Source organism: Notolabrus celidotus, chromosome 11 (genome assembly GCF_009762535.1).
Source record: "Notolabrus celidotus isolate fNotCel1 chromosome 11, fNotCel1.pri, whole genome shotgun sequence".
Classification (NCBI taxonomy): Eukaryota; Metazoa; Chordata; class Actinopteri; order Labriformes; family Labridae; genus Notolabrus; species Notolabrus celidotus.
In genome coordinates, this window is record NC_048282.1 from 5,037,029 (window position 1) to 5,054,245 (window position 17,217).

General features: G+C 40.2%; 1 protein-coding gene across 1 annotated transcript in view; it reads right to left on the reverse strand.

The window, feature by feature from the left end:
• snphb (syntaphilin b) overlaps positions 1-16,755 on the reverse strand; it is a 30,114-nt gene extending 13,359 nt beyond the window's left edge. The window contains exons 1-2 of the mRNA XM_034696308.1: positions 16,655-16,755; positions 5,948-6,079 (exon numbers count right to left, since the gene is read on the reverse strand). Of these exons, the coding sequence (XP_034552199.1) occupies positions 5,948-5,997 (50 nt within the window). The 5' untranslated portion in view covers positions 5,998-6,079; positions 16,655-16,755. The remainder of the gene's footprint in view (positions 1-5,947; positions 6,080-16,654) is intronic.
• Positions 16,756-17,217: the final 462 nt, after the last annotated feature.

The window sequence follows — 17,217 nt, forward strand, 5'->3', positions numbered from 1 at the left end:
GTTATAGTTAATTAGCCACAACCCATGAGGATATTTGCTCATTGTACAACTTAATACAAAAAAAGTCGGCAGGTCAGTAGCAGTGAATGACCTTTCACGAAACCCCGCCTTCAAACAGTGATTGGCCAATCATAGTTTAGCGGCTAGAACTTGGTATAGCACAGCTGTCAAGCTTGGGATTACTTTGCAAGCTTGAGAGGCTGCAATCGTTAGCTTGATCCTTCTAACCACATACAAAGCTCTGCATGGCGAGAGCCCCCAATTACATCTCTGAACTTCTCATCCCTTATTCCACCCCTCGTCCTTCAAGCCATCAGGTCTGCTGAGTTTGTTGACAGCTTTAAAAAATTACTCAAACACATTTGTACACACTTCTTAGAACCTCCCATCTAACTTCTACTGTTGTCTGTCTATTGCTTTGTTTGTCTGATTATTTCTGCACATGTATTTTGCTTCTGTCTTGCTTGTTTTTATTGTTTTGTGCTTGTGAAGCACTTTGTAACCGAGTGTTTTAAAAGTGCTATATAAATACATTTTTACTTACTTACTTACTTGTTCTGCTAACAAGTTTACTTAGCTTTGGTCTGTTAGCCTTGAACAAATGCCAAGAAGTATTCTTTTATTTAACTACACAAAAATTGAAACCCACAGTCACTCCATTAGAAGCTTTGTAACGCTCTGTAATGTATTTTTTAAAGTTCACACAACTCCTGTTGGAGATGTTCTTGCGTTTGTGGAACACATTGAGCCTCATCCAAAAGCTTTTACTCTCGTAATGTTCATCAAAGATTATTGATGAAGGATACAAACATGTTAGCTAAGCAGCGAGGTCGTGTTAGAAAGAAACAGCCTCATCATATGTGTTCGTTAGCATCCTTGGACTAGCTAGCTCTGCGCTGTTATATAAATGTCCACACATGGTGGGTGGATCATGAACTGAGGAGATGCTTAGCTATATTTTTGTAGCTTTTAGCTAGGTTTGTTAGCATAAATCTTTGTTATCTAAACCAGCTCATGAAGCTTTGGTTTGATTTATTAGCTAGAAAGCTTTAGCTAATATAATTTTCTGAAAGCTCTCGTTTTTTTGGCTAGCAAAGGCCAGAAAGAGGAACCCTGCTAACCTCTGACTGAAATCATAAACCTGTTTGTGTAAAAACCTACAGAAGGTTTTGGTGGTGATTTTGCCACATCATCTTTGTGAGCAACACATTAGCTATGCCAGAATTTGAAGCTTGAAAAAGCAAATCAGCTGGAACTAAAGTGGGTGGAGTTTGACAAAAAGGGCAATAAGCTAAGAAAGCTACGTCTAGGAGGGACAGGTAGCATCAATTTTGCCGGTGTGCTGTTTTAGTGGCTACAGTGCATGCCGGAGCTACAGCTACGGAGCATGCTGTCTCAGACTGTAACTGAAATGATTCTCACGCAGGGGGCGCGGGCACAGGAATGGCCACTGGCGCCGTGGCCCCTGATGCAGCCGTCCCCGACCCTGACCCCGACGCCGGCTTCGGCACCGGGACGGGCGAGGACGCAAGCATCTGCTGCAAGCGTCGTTTTGGCTGCAGCGCCTTCAGAGGGTTGAATCTGAGAAAAAGACAAGAGAGAGGAAGACACCACAGCTCCAAATTTAACCCACTGTAGCTCCACAGGACTTATACCTAACCCTTTAACCTCTGGGACTAGACACAACACACAAAGCTCAATAGCATGGTCTACCGGCCAAGGCAGTCCATTTGCTGTAAGAGAAAAGACATTAACACACTCATTGAACCGATCAGGGTTCAGTAAACCTGCAGTTTACTGGTGAAGGTGGTAGCTCACTGCTTCAAGTCTATAATCCTACACGCTAATCAATACTCTCCCAGCTCCTCCACAAGGATCATTAGAGGTGATTGAAGTACTACAGACACAAACGGGGGTTAAACGCTGACACAACCTTGAACAACAGAGAGAGGGAGAAAGAGAGAGAGAGCTACATACAGATTTAGGGCACCACTTTCTAATACTGGGCCCTTTTGTAGTGGGTTATGGGCTGTAGATCTTCATTTCATCAGTGAGTTAAAATATGAATTTTAAGCTTACATGAGCAACTTATTAAAACAGCTTGTGGGTTACCAGGTTTAAAAATATCTTGATATAAGTTTTCACTTTTACCTGAACAACAGATGTGCAGGAATTTATGCTGACAAGACATTTTGCAGATTTTCAACCTCACGTCTCTTAATCTGGGGCGCAGCCTGAAGCAGCTGATAATCTGATGTAGGCACTATTAGTATTGTTTTGCATGCATGACAAATGAGCTATCAAAGGAATTAAATGAGGAGTGTATTCCCTAAATTAATTTCTTTTAGCACAAACAATTATTAGACATCTGCAAATACAAGTCAAAAAATCCCTCCAATGAGGCATCAGTTTAAAGGTCACTATTTGTTAATACAGAGCTTAGAACAGAATTATGTATTTTGTCTTGATATTTTTTTCCCAGATATATTTATACAATTTTCAAAAGGCATTAAAACAATCACACACAATCTAAACAACTGGCTCTCCAACACCTGTGAATTCATACAGGTGAGAGGTCAGGATTTACATCGCATACAGATCAGAGATCAGACTTACAGAGACAGTCCCTTTTTTATTTCAAAACTCAAGACACATTTTTACAGGAAAGCTTTTATTGTGTGATTTTATTTAACTCTTGATTTTATTGGTCTGTTTTATAAGTCTGCATGCTTTTAAGTTTTTTATCGCTTCATTTTGCTTTACATTTCTACTTATTTGTATTGCTAATTGTGAAACACTTTACCTGTATTGAAAAGTGCTGTAAAAATAAATTATTATTATTATTATTATTATTATTATTATTATTATTATTATTATTATTATTATTAATGCTATTATTATTGTTAACATTATTATTACTATTATTATTTTCATTGTTATTATTATCATTATTATTATTATTATTATTATTATTATTATCGTTATCATTATTATTATTATTATTATTATCATTATTATTATTGTTATCATTATTATTATTATTATTATTATTATTATTATTATTATCATTATTATTATAGTTATCACTATTATTATTATTAGTTTTGTATTATTATTATTATTATTATTATTATTATCATTAAACATTAAATACAAATAATAAAAGAAAAATAAGATCAATAAGATAAATTAAAGTGGCATTAGAGACATATTTCTCAGGTGTACAACACAAACCTTCTTGTAAGAATAGAGGAAATATTCTTGAAAAATATTTGTGAATTAAGTCTTAAATGTATTAATTTATTCTTGTAAATTAAAAGAATTTAAAACTTTATTCTCAGTCTCAATTTGTTTTCTATAAGGGGCCCAAATACTCTATCATACAGTATTTTTACATTGAAGAAGACCCCTCAAGTAATTGCTGCAAATATGAAATCCCTTTATCTGCCCACATTTAGAAACTACTATGCAATGTGTTGTTTTTAAAGTTTGAATCACTTTTACTAAGATGCTCTGCAGCAGCACTTTCCCAGAAGGTCAAAGATGAGACTGTGCAGTGGAGCAGTAATGAAGTCAGAAGGCTAGAGACGAGGAAACATTTCTCTTCGAGGTGTAAGGCCCACAGCAGCCAGAGACTTTTCACAACCTGGTAACCTCAGATTAATTAAAAATAATCATCACATGCCCCTCATTAGAAAGTGGTGACGGTATGAGAGAGACTTTTTAGAACAGCTGGATCACAGCACAAAGGAACTCATGCTCGTCAAGAGTTAGGACAAGGAATCATTATTCTGTACACATACACATAAACATAATAATCAACAATGCTTTCACACACACTGTACTGTTGTTAGTGAATAAAACCGAGCGACAGCACGATGAAGCAAACCGCCTCAACGAAGGCTGATAAAAGAAAGTATTAACACACTCTGGCATCAGTGCTGCTCCTCGTGGCCGGGTGCTTCTGAAGCAGAGATCTGGGCCTGGATTTATCAAGCATCTCACTAGTCTACTTCAAGCATGTTTCCAAGAAGTGATTCTAACATTCAGTATAAGAGACTCTGGAGACTTCCTCCTGTCTTTCCACAAGAAGGAGGACTACAGAGAAAAGATTGATGTTGATGCTTTAGAGAGCTTGAGAGGAGGTGATGCTTTTAGATGGTTTTAGATATCAGACAATGGGAGAATGTTCTCAAATTATCAAAGCTGCATACAAAAATCTGAAAAAATGATGTCATAGTGATATTTAAGAATGAGCCATTTACACCTGGCAGAAATGACTGAAAAAGAGAAATCTATGTAATGTTTAAAACATGGGGTAACTTGACTAACCTGCCTGACATATCCTTACAGGTCTCATGATCTCTACATTAGCACTTTATATTGCATTTCTTATAGCTTTATTGCATTTTCCATGGGCAGCATCCTCTCTTCACTGTCAAGTCGTCCTTTCAAAAATACTCTGTCACCTTTTGCATTCTACTACAACTACCTGACATATTGTTCTGGTTTTTGAAGCCAAGGCATGCACAAAGGTGATCTTGTTGATGGAGCTGCAGGATTGATGTGACTAACTCTCCCTGTCCCATTAAAGTTACAAACCATAGACCTTTCTGGAGTCTGCGAGCTCATAGGTTCCTCTGGATCTCTGCCGCAGACGGCCTGCTGCTGTGGATGTGCCAGACTTCAGCTGCTACAACTACTACTATCAGTCTCACCACTTTCATCTCTCTCTCTCTTCATCTCCCTCTATCCCTCTCTCCAACACGGTCTCAGCAGATGTGTGTCTAATATGAGTCTGGTCCTGCTGGAGGTTTCTGCCTGTTAAAGGAAGTTTGTCCATGCCACTGTAACTTGCTAAATGCTGCAAAGTGCTCTGCTCATGGTGGATTAAGATGAGATCAGACTGAGTCCTGTCTGGAAGATGGGACTGGATCTTATCCTGTCTTGATGTTGGGTCTTTGTTAATAATAGAACATAGAGTACGGTCTAGACCTGCTCTGTTTGGAAAGAGTCTGAGGATAACATTTGTTGTGATTTGGCGCTATAGAAATAAAGATTGATTGAATCTGTGTATTCTAGAAGAAATTGCTTGATCAAAGCTGATTTATAATTATTATGATAATGGTTGTAAGAGACAAATTTTCACTGCTGCTGCAATGTAGTTTTATTACACTAGGTACACTACCAGTCAAAAGTTTGGACACACCTTCTCATTCAATGGTTTTTATTTATTTGAATTATTTTCAACATTGTAGATTAATACTGAAGACATCAAAACTATGAAATAATCTGGGTTTGCCATAATCTGGATTACAGCAGTAGTCAAATAGGGCTATCCATTGTGTACTAACCCTACCTCTGAACAACACAACTGATGGTCTCAAACACATTAAGAAGGCAAGTCATTCTACAAATGAACTCTTGACAAGGCTCATGTTCATTAGAAACCATTCCAGGAGACCACTTCATGAAGCAGACTGAGAGAATACCAAGAATGTGCAAAGCTGTCATGAAGGAAAAAATATAAAACATATTCTGCTTTGTTTAACACTTTTTTGTTCATTCAATAATTCCATATATGTTCTTTCATAGTTTTGATGTCTTCAGTATTAATCTGCAGTGTTTACAATCATTAAAATAAATACAAACCTTTGAATGAGAAGGTGTTTCAAAGCTTTGACTGGTAGTGTATATCAGCAAAGACAGCAATAACTCTTTCAAATTCAAGAAAATGTGTACAAAGGTAAGTTTTTTAACAAAAAAAAAATGGCACCATTAAGACTTGTCCCTGTCAAAGTTTCTAGACATTTAGTACTGAGATGCCTGCTAAATAGAGGCCCTGCTCCCCTCACCCTTCTTTCTTTATCTTGCACTTAAACCTAATTTTCAGATGTGAACACTGACACAGAATAATGGGAAAAACACATCCCCTTCAGGTACCTACCGGCGAGAGCCCAACCCAGTCCTCCTATTGGCTGGTGCAGGGGCAGACATGGGGCCAGAGAGCCTCTTGCTGAACCTCAAGCTTCTTCTGTCCTCAGTTTGTCTCTGTGTCCTTCAGCTCAACACTGAGAGCCTGGAGGACGAAGCACAGACGAGACCAGGCAGTGAGTGACCACATGCATCCAGAGTAAGAACACAGGAATGAAAAGATAATGATGGTGACAGCTAGAGGTAAAAAACAAAACAGGTTAATTAAGGTCATTGTCATCACTCTCACACACACACACACACACACACACACGCAAGACGAGCTTTGCTGACTGACTGTGTTTGGCTCTTGATGCCTCAGCATTCAGCAGGGTGCTGCAGAATCAAGCTGACACTTAGCTGGCACCGACTGAACATCAAGTTTCAGCAGCCAATCAGAGCCTAGCCATTAAGGAGAACGAACCAATCATCACTCATCTGCCTCATCTCAGGCCAAGTACCAGAGAAAGAGAGGGAGCTGACTTTTGCATCTGCATCTTTACATAAGGGGCCGACCTCAGTGTGCTCTGCAGATTGTGTGTGTTTCTCCACATGTGTGAGAGCTCCCATGAGCCTCCTGGAGTACTCCCTTTGCACGTGGCTGTGTGGACGCAGTGAGGTGAGGACAGAGCGGCTCATGAACATTTAATAATCATCCCTGTCAATGACCTTAGAGGGGAGGAAAGAAAGGGAAAGTTAATTCAGGGGGAAGAGGAGGATTATTTGCTTCAATAACAGATTTCACACAGTTTATAAGCTCTTTAGAGACAGGTCTGTGCGTGTGTACAAATGCACGGCTCCGGCTTAAGGTCACCTTCCTGCATGCTGTGCTGAACCTCTGCCAACCCGACTGACTCCAAAAACCTGTCCTCTCTCACTCTACAGTCTGTGAGTGAGGAGAGCTGGATTAATAGAAATAAAGCTGTATATCTGCATCCATTCACTGCCTCATTTAAATAACAGGTCATTCATTCATATCTTCACTCTTGTGTTACTTTTCAATATCTGAGCTCTTATTCATTCCTTGTTTCCTTGTTTCTCTGCTCTCCTTCATTGATGCTTTGAAGCATCTTTGCTTTGAGCAGCTTCAAAAGAACAGGCAGATGGCAAATGTGTCTTTGCAAGTGTGTGTGTGTGTGTGTGTGTGTGTGTGTGTGTGTGTGTGTGTGTGTGTGTGCGTGTGTTTGTCCACAGGAACATGCAACGTCATATTCACAGTCCTTGTCTTAAAGGGAAACTCCACCAACCACAGGGAGTACCTCTCAGCCTATGGAGGAGATACACACTGTTTCTCACACACCCACAGTTTTCTGCAGAGATGTTCACTGACAACATTTACAGAAAAGTGGAAATAAGAAGTAATTTTTTATTTGCGTGTTTTCTTTTTAGGAGTATAAAGAAGGGATCGATATGACCGTTGGTTACTTTAGCCTGAGTATGAGAGAATGTAAAGTGAGCATGTTGTTCATAATATAGTGGATTAGAAATAACAAAAAAAGCAATCAATCAATCCATTCCATCAGAAAGCACTGAAACATTTAAATATACATGTGCAAAAAGGAGAAGGAAGAAGTAAAAACGTATTTAATCCTACCCCTGTATTCACCATTTTCTGTCATTACATGAATACATTCCCAAAAAACAAATCTTCCTCTTTTAAGATACACTAAGAAGAATAAAGAATGTCCATTTCTATTTGTCCCTTGCTTTCAGTATCTTTAAAAATGTCTTCTCTTTCATGTCTCTCCTTCTTTTCTCCCTTCTTATCCCTCTCATGATTGGTTTTGATTTAATAATGTCAACCCTTAATCCTTCTTCTAGCTTCAGGCACAAACTCGTGCACAGAAACACACAGACCACACAAAGACTGGCAACAACGGTAACCATCTGGACTGGTTAAAGTATAATGATCATGTATTTTTGTGCTTTTATTGATCTTTTTATTTGTAAATTTGGGGTTTTGATGAGTACCGTCTTGCTCTTGTCATTGGTTCAGTTTTTTGCACTCTGCTATGAAGGTGACAGAATATCAGCTATCACATGGATATTATGAAATGCATGCATACAGAGAGACAGAATCAAATCTGTCACGTGTTACTCTTTTCTTCGATCATATGTATTATTGTCATTGCGTGACTGAGAACTAATCACTGTGATGTTCCTTATCTATTGTGTAACACTGTCATCAAAATATTGCTTTTGTTTCCCTGAACTGGGACCACAACATTTACATCACGAGGAGCAGGCAGCATCTTCCTCACTTCTAACCACCGTCACTACAGATCAAACCACATGACGGCACATCATGCAGGATTTATGAAGCTAGGCCTGTTATGTAACACTTCCACCAGCCATACACATGCCCAGTGATGTCATCACCAGGCAGCTTCTGTGCTGACGGGACAGAAACACGCAGCAGGTAGAGAGAGGAGATAAGTGGGGAGAAAGGGGGTTTAAGGGAGTAAAGCGGGGGGGAGATGGAGAGGAGAGGGAGCCAATGAGATGGAAAGAGGAGGCGGTGCAACGTTTTGAAAGTGTAATAATAGGACACACACACAGAACTCAGGAAAGATATTCCCACACACGTGCACACACACACTCATTGTTCATTCCCCTGAGTCTGCAGCAAAGGAAATGCTGCAGTTTGTCCAATGAAAGACAGAGCGCTCTTGCCTTTCACATTAATGTGACCTTAAATTATCCTTGTATACCTAAATAAAGTGTTTGGGTGCATGCGTGTTTTTGGATGAAAGAGGAGAGAGAGCACTGCAGTCAAAAAGCAACTCACGACTGCACTCCAAAGATCAAGACAGGGTGGGGAAGGTGTGTGTGTTAAAAAGCGTGACTCACACCAGCTTCACTCTGGAGTCTTACTGTGCAGTCCCATATGAGAAACAGACAAAAGCTAGCAAACACAGGTTTACAGACTGTTCGACAGCTCAGAGAGCCAACACTGAGTCACTGCTGTTAATCCAGAAAACCCATTCAGCCCTGAGGATGTATGTGGGCCTGTTGGAGGGCTCAGTGTTGCTCATCCAAAGCGCCTCTGGTGCTTCTCTTTTTGACTGTCTGGTGTTTGGACACAGATCAGAAAGAGCTGCTGAATCATGGCTCAGCGTTATTCATTTAAACTACTGTGTGCATGATCAGTCCCTCTGTCTTCATGCTCATCTTTTAACGGGTAGAGTTTAAAATGTGCTGAGTCAGGGTGCTTACACAGCGAGCTAATGGCTAGCTTGAAACCACTGAAAAATCTGCATTAACTTAATCATTGTAACTTTTATTAATACTTTCAAGAGCACTTTTAAAAGTATTTTGCCCAAAAATGTTTCAGTATTTAAGTCATAAGTTTTCAAAGCAAACAATGAAGCCAGTCTCTTTAAGGCACTGTCATATTTTTCAGCTAAATGCTGTGTCCATATTCGTCCCTCTCCCTGAAGTGTTGATGTTTCGAGCTAACGTTTGCCTGTGATAAATAAGTTATTAAGCAGAAGAAGTTCTCTTTCTCTTAAGATAGTTTTCTGTTTTACATGAAGTTTGTCCTCATGTAGATACTGGAGCAGGATTAGCAAAAAGATGTACGTTTTCTGTTGAAGTTCCAGACAGACAAACTCTACAACCAGGGCTTTGCTAGCTAAAAGAGCGAAACGGCTATGAAGAGGATTTAATGTTTATGTTGGCGTGTGAATGCTTCACAGCGCTTTGAGGACTAAAGATTCAAACAGTGTGCAGATTTATGTAAATTGAACATTTATAGGAACAGCTGAGCACACATTGAGACTTGATGTGCCTGTTTTACATCATCTTGTCTCAGATTAAAATCTAAAACCAATGGAAACAAGACCATCAAATCCACTTTCTTTCTTTCTTTCTTTCTTTCTTTCTTTCTTTCTTTCTTTCTTTCTTTCTTTCTTTCTTTCTTTCTTTCTTTCTCCACCCTTTATATCTGGTTGTGGCTGTAAGGAGTAAAAACCATCTCCACTTCTTAAAACTCTGCACTGGTTACCTGTTTCTTTTAGATTTTAAAGTTCTTATTTTTAAAGCTCTTAACAGCCTTGCACCTCCATACATTACTGATCTCCTGTCATTTTATGTTCCAGCTCGATCACTGAGGTCCTCGAATGCTTCCCCCTGTCTTGATGTTGGGTCTTTCTTCATAATAAACAGTCACCACGGGCATCTCTATAAGTTTGGTGAGCAGTCGTGCCGTCCATGTTTTTTTTTTTTTTACAGTTTATAGGTTTGAACTAGCTGCAACTAATCTATGGTGATCTACTACTGATCTAAATCTACTTCTGCCCAACTGAAAGTAGGATAATGTTTTCAAGGCCTCATCAAACTTCACATACTATTAAGAAAGGCTTCAATTAAAACATTTAGCGAGTGCACAGTCTTCCTCTCAAAGCTTAACATGTGACTTCCACCAGATGCTTGTCCGGTCCGTCTCTGATCCGCTACAAGCAGGACCACCGGACAGCTGTGTCATGTGACCGAGGTATCCCACGACCTTTACTGCATTAATTAATATCCTCCTCCTCTCCTCATCCATGTTGTCTTTCTGGTCCTCTGAAAACCTCTGACCTGTTGACTCCAGGCCTGGCTCCGCTCATCATAAATACGATCTGGTGATAACACAGAGGGTTTTATTCTGAAAATTAACTGGATGTTTTCATTTTGTTTTGGTGCCTGACTTCCTGTCCCGCTACAGGAGGGCTACAGGAGGGCTTCCAGAGGGCTCCGACCTGCCGGATCAGAGATGCAGCTGGAACGCAACGGAGCAGATACAGTGGAAGTAAACAGATTGACTAGAATAGAAAACTATCAGATCTGGTGCTGTGACGGATCAGAGACGGGCCGGAGATGGATCTGGTAGAATTTGGCCGTTAGTCTTCCATGCTTGAATGGATTCATTACTGAGCTAAAGGCTGGAGAGCGAAAAAACACCCACTACTGCATGTATGTGAAAAAGTCAGAGAGAGAAACAGTGTGAGGGTCCTTTCCCCCACATCAGCTTAAAGATGCAAGTAATAGCCACAAGTTAAACCTTAAAGTTGGACAAACTTCCAGGGGTCAGATTCATGCTTTTCAAGTTGTATGATTTGGTTTTTCAGCCAATTTCCATATTTCTCTAACTGTTGCTCGTGCAGTGGATGAAGCAGTCTCAAAAAGAGTAGCATCTTGCCTGCCTGGCGCTGTGTGTTTTATAGTACTTTATTATCCAGAGCTGCCAGATGGAGCTGGCTGCTTGTATCTGAGCAACAGTTGCCCACTCAGTCAGTGACTTTCATTGTGGACTTTTACTGAAAAACGAGACTTGAATCTTTCTTTGATTAATCACTTCAGGAACATGAAAGACACAAATAGCACTGTTGTGAATCTTGGCTGGTTACTTTAGTTCTCTGAGCCCTTTAAATATGCAAAACGATGCCATTGTTATGTTTTCTTTGCATATCTGTAGAGTAATAAAAACAGCAATGCATGCTGGTATATTTAGCCACTGCACTGAAGGCTGTCTGTGCTGTCAATCATTCAGCAAGTTGGGACCAAAACCTCTGAAGTGGCTTCACTTTAAATGGAAACATCACAACACAATAATCAACACACTTCCCTTTAACTCATTTGTTAAAGGAATGCATGGAGTCTAATAAAGAACATACGTGTGAAGCAGGGTTTTGCTGAAAAAGTCACATCTCTACTCAGTAAGCGCGGGCTGTAAACAACACTCTGGTTTTCACAGAGTGCACGGATCGGGCCGGTCCTGCAGAGTCACCACAGTGCTGCAGCAGATGCTGACAGGCCAGGCTCGGATCCAGCAGCACACTGCAAAAAAAAGCGACCTCAGTTCCTCCTGGACCTTGAATTAACTCAGCAGAAAGGAAAATGGAAAACAGGGAGGGGTCTGACGCAGCATAATCCCAAATCTTTAAACAGATTCTCTTGACTTTGCCTTATAATCAGCTGTAATTTAATGTTAATTATATTAAAGTTAAACCCAGTAAAGGACTTCTTTTGAACTCTCCTACACCATAATCTGATCATGACATGATGTCAGATCATGGCTTGCTTTTACAAGATGTAGCTGCATGTTCTGAGTAAAATGAAGGAGACTAAATGACTTCATCTGAGATGACTGACAAACTCATAACATTAATCAGGTCAAAAGCTCCAAATATCCATTCCTCCATGGGTTTGTCATTAGTGAGCCGAGCAGCAGCGTTTAAAAAGCACGCCGGAGTGCCGCAGTCTAAGTGATCTTGCTAATAGTCTGAGAGAAATAGTTTACACTGAGGCAAGACAAGGAGAGAGCATTGACTCGAACGGGAAATCAATACCCACAATCACGGTAATACTATGTGGGTGGAAACTGAAGACTGCCCACATTCATCTCTTTATACAGCAGGCTGCATTCAGGAGGGTGATGCAAAGATGACAGCAGCTGTTCTTTTATATTTCTCTTTGAGTCAGATGTTGTACATTATTCTCATGATATGGTGAATATATTAGGAGACAGGTGCTCACACACTGCAGGGACATAAACATTCAAAGCATGATTCAGCATATTGTTTCATGTTTTTGCAGCTTTAAATATTCAGTTCACAATGTGGACATTCAGAATCCATCAAACTGCAGCTATTTGACATACTCTACCCAACCAGCCCTTTAGCACAAAGTCAGTTTTGCTGTCTGGGGGAACTGACGTGTAAATGCCACAGGTGGGCATGTTGACTACGGTGTTATTCTGCAGAGTGTCACTGCTTCTTGCTCTCCTCAGATGCTGGTATATTGTTCTCTACTCTGTTTGTCTTGCAGATATGGCCTTATATATGTGTTGCAGTGATATTGACACAAACAGACAATAAGCTATAGGTTTATGTTGATTTTAGAAATACTGTGCAGCTTAAAACACATGAGGAAAGGACATTTTCGAGGTGATCTGAGATGTGCTTCAGATTGTATTTCTTATGATGTCTTGTGGGCTTGTTCAGACTTCAGATTTGGTTTCATGTCAAACTGTGTTTTTGTGACTCTAACTCTGACGCACCAGCTGATGTAAATCCCAGAGTGACAGAAGTGCATCAAAGAGGCTGAGCAGAGACCACGCTGCTACAGAAGCTCCTCAGCTGATATTTTCAGTGCGACAGAGGAGTTCTGCAGTGTGAAGAGAGAGCATAACTGATCAGAGAGCAAGATGAAGTATCTCCATTTCTCACACTTCTACAGTGAGGAAGTGTCAGCAGCATACAAAGCTACTGATGCCTCTGTCATGACCACAGAAATCAGGGAGATAGGCCAGAGATGTTTGGACACAGAGAGTCTAATATTAATGTCTAATTTATAAAGCTAAACTGCGGCCGGATCTATCACTCAGGAGCTGGTTGTGACCAAAATATTGCCACAAATTAATGCATGAAAAGCCCGCTTCTGCTGGTTTTGTAAATATGAAACTGACAGCTAAGTTCCCTTGTAGTAACAAAAGGTGGTTTATATTTCAGTAGTGTGTTTACAGGTTGTCTCAGCTGACTACCAGAGGCCATAAGTCTGTTAAAGCAAGCGGAAACAGTTTCTACGAGGACTTTTAAGGCATGATGAGGAAAACATTAAGATTCAAATTTATATGCAACCCCAAACAAGTGAAGAGTGAGAGGGTAATTAAAAGAAATGTTGCTGTCCCACAAATGATGTCATTTCTATTTAATTTAACCAGTGGAAAGAGGTCTGCTGTGGACACTAAAGTATAGTGAGCTGTTAGTCTGTATCATAAAGGATAAATTAAGCATCTTAAATACTTGGTGTTACTAAAGCTGCGCAGCTGTGAGAGGAAAAATAACACCATCTCCATTTAATGCATAGTGCAAACAAGTAGATTAAAGGTGACATGTTTTTCCCCCGCTCACACAAGATTAAACCCCTTTGACAGAGATACTGTTCCCTGAGTGCAGCTCGAGCAACTGGTGTCATCAGTCAAACTGCAGTCCAGATGAGAAATGGGGAAAGCGGCGTTCAGTAAACAGGGAGATTTTGACCCCAAAGGAGACTGAAACAAACAGACACATACAGTCATGTAAGACCAGAGACTCACTGATGCACTCTAAAGTAGTGGAAGCAAAGCTCTGGTGGTAATATTGGTTATTGGTCTGTTGGTAACTCAAACTGCTGGATCAGGTATCAGGACAAAGTGGTCAATGCAATTCTAATTTTAGAAACAGCAGACTGTTTTTTGGATCATAAATTAAATAATGCTCATATGCATGGAAGGATAGCTAAACAGGCCTGGAGGTTACAGAGCTGTCATGAGTACTAAAGGCACTAAACAACCACTCAGATACATAAAGCAACTACTGTATATTTCAACAGCTACAAACAGATGAAACTAACGGTGCAGACTTGCTGAAAGCTGCCAATTTGCCTGGAGCTATGCTGCCCACCTCCGCTGGTCCTTCCAGTGTCTTGAGTTTAGGAGTCTTTTCAATAAACCTGCTCTCTACAAGGTTTATTTACCAACCAGTGTATCATAATTTTCTTTAAATGCATGGTTTTAACATAATGAAGTAGAAAAGCTCTTAAGTAGTGGGCGCAATAGCCAGGTCTGCATACGTTTCTCAGCATGCTTTGTGCAGGGAAGCGGCCACTTGTAATACACTACATGCAAACACCACCTGCATTCAGTGGGTCTGTACCATTACACTACAAAGTGACTTTTCTGCTGTGCAACGCATTCAAACACTTCATTTTGACAAAAGTGAAATGTTTAAGAGATCAGACTCAGTAAATTCTGCTAATATTAGTATGTCTTAATAGTTTTCACTGCAAGCTGGGATGTAAAATTAATAAATTGGATGTTAAGAGTTTAAATAATACATGAAGAGAATCTGTAAATTTAATTAACCTTTATTCTCATAGAGTTATGTATTTGCAACATTTGAAACCACATCTAAATGAGTTGTGCGGCTGCAGTGACAATATACTCAGAAACACAGATTCTTTCCCCCATTTCAAATCACAACTCAAAACATATCTGTTCAAAACCGCCTACTCCATCTGACTCCAATTGCACTGTCATTTTTGTTTCTATTCTTTTTCTTACCACTTTGTTAGTTTATATTGTTTTCATTTTGACTTTGATTTTGTTTCCTCTAATGTAAATTTGTGTATGTATATATATATATATATATATATATATATATATATTTATATATATATATATATATATGTGCGGTGTCCTTGAGTGCCGAGAAAGGCGCCTTTAAATAAAATGTATTATTATTATTATTATTATTATTATTATTATTATTATTATTATTATAAGAACTTAAAAATGACTCTGATATTTCCAAGTTATTTCCTTCATGCCCTGAAAAAATGACACCACCAGAGAGCCTCTCTATTAAATCACCCCTTTGTATATTTAAGTCCTATTATTTTAAAAGTGCAGTGAGTAGTAATTAGTGGTATTTAGTAGAACAGATTGGATTAAAATGGAATATAACACCCATAGAAGTATGTTTAAATTAGTGTTCAATCACTACTAAAGACCATTTTGGTTTTGTCACTTAGAATGAGCCTTTTATATCTACACAGGAGCAGGTACCCTTCCATGGAGGCCACCATCTTGCACCGCCATGTTTCTGCAGTAGCACAGAATGGACAAACTAATAACAAGTGCATGTTTAGTGAGTGGCGGTATGAAATGCAATGGCTGGGAGACAAAGAAGACTTGACAAATGGAGGATCATACTTATCATGCATCACAGGAGCTTCATGTCCTTGAAGGCCCTTTACCTCACTTTACCTTTAAGTTATTAATCATTACAAATTGGAATTTACATTCAGATTTTTATCACTTAATTACATTTGGATAGAATAAAATAGCAATTTGCCTATTTCTTACAAAAGTTGCATATAAAAAGGGAAAACTGCAGTATGCAGATTGTTTCAAGCGTGAGTGCAGCCTGTTATGTTTTATAGATCACTGCAGTTAAATATGGGAAAGAAAGAACAGGATAAAAAGAGATTGGCATGCCTGCTACTGTAGGATTACTTGGGTACATTGGGTTCTGGAGGTGTGGTTACAGATATTGGAGAGCCCAGCATGCAGAGAGTTAGTGGCTTGTGGTGGTGGTGATGGTGCCCAATACAATGTTTTCAATGGGCCCAAATCCCTGGTGGCGCCCCTGGCTGCAAGGTCATACTGCAGCGCCAGGCAACCTGTCACGACTGATGTCACTTAGTTTGGGTCTATCACAACAGAGTGTACTTTTACTCCATGCCTGTAATCATAGTAAGTGTGCTGCCTGTCATGACGCTAGTACCAATCAACAACTAATATCTGACGCACAAAGCCCCCCGGGGAGATACACGCTGAAAAATGGGCGCACACGATGACACGGCGTATAAACATCTGCCGGTGCGCACTGCGCAGCATCCCTCCATCAGCTGCACCAAAATAAACACACACAGCTTCTGCCTTAGCCTTAGCCTAAGCCTGCAGAACACAGAAGGCTTCAAATAGCCAGCAAGCTCCACACATTTCCTGCTCGGTTGCTCCATTCATGTATTATTTGTAGTCCTCATGCACACACAACAATCTCTCCACTCCAAAAGGCGCATCCTCTGCAAAATGACAGCTCTGCCGCGGCCAATGACACTGGCGCTTTCAATGACAAGACCAGGCCTCGCTTACCTGAGCCCCCTTCCCCGTGGCGCCGTTAGTCCTTTAGCTTGTCCATCGCCTCGGTTTCAACTCGTTTCCCTGCGTTTCCTTCGCCCAGAGCTCCGCTGGATGGAGCGCTGATCGTGGCTCACACACCCGGGGAGGAGGGGAGGAGAGGAGAGGAGAGAAGGGGGCTGGGCCAGGGGGAGGCAGGAGGTGCGCTGGATGGCTGCATCGTGAGGACAGGCACGAGGGTATATAGATGGAAGCATCTGCGTCACGTTACGTCGTATTTAAAGGGCAACGCCACTCACATAGTTGAAAATAGCTCCTTTAGTCTGATATAAGGCTACTGTAAACCCCTCCTTAATTCTTCCTCTCCTCTTACGCAGAAAACTGAATGACAGAAGTGTCTCTTATCTTTGTGAGGAGGTCAGTCATCAATAGATCATGAACATGTCTACAGTACAGACATGGCGAAACTGTAATAAGGGAAGCCTAAGTTTAATCAGGCCTTAACTAATGGCTTCACTGGGGGTCAGGATTAAGAGCAGGGGTCCACCAATCACAGGGCTGTATGGAAGTGCTGTACA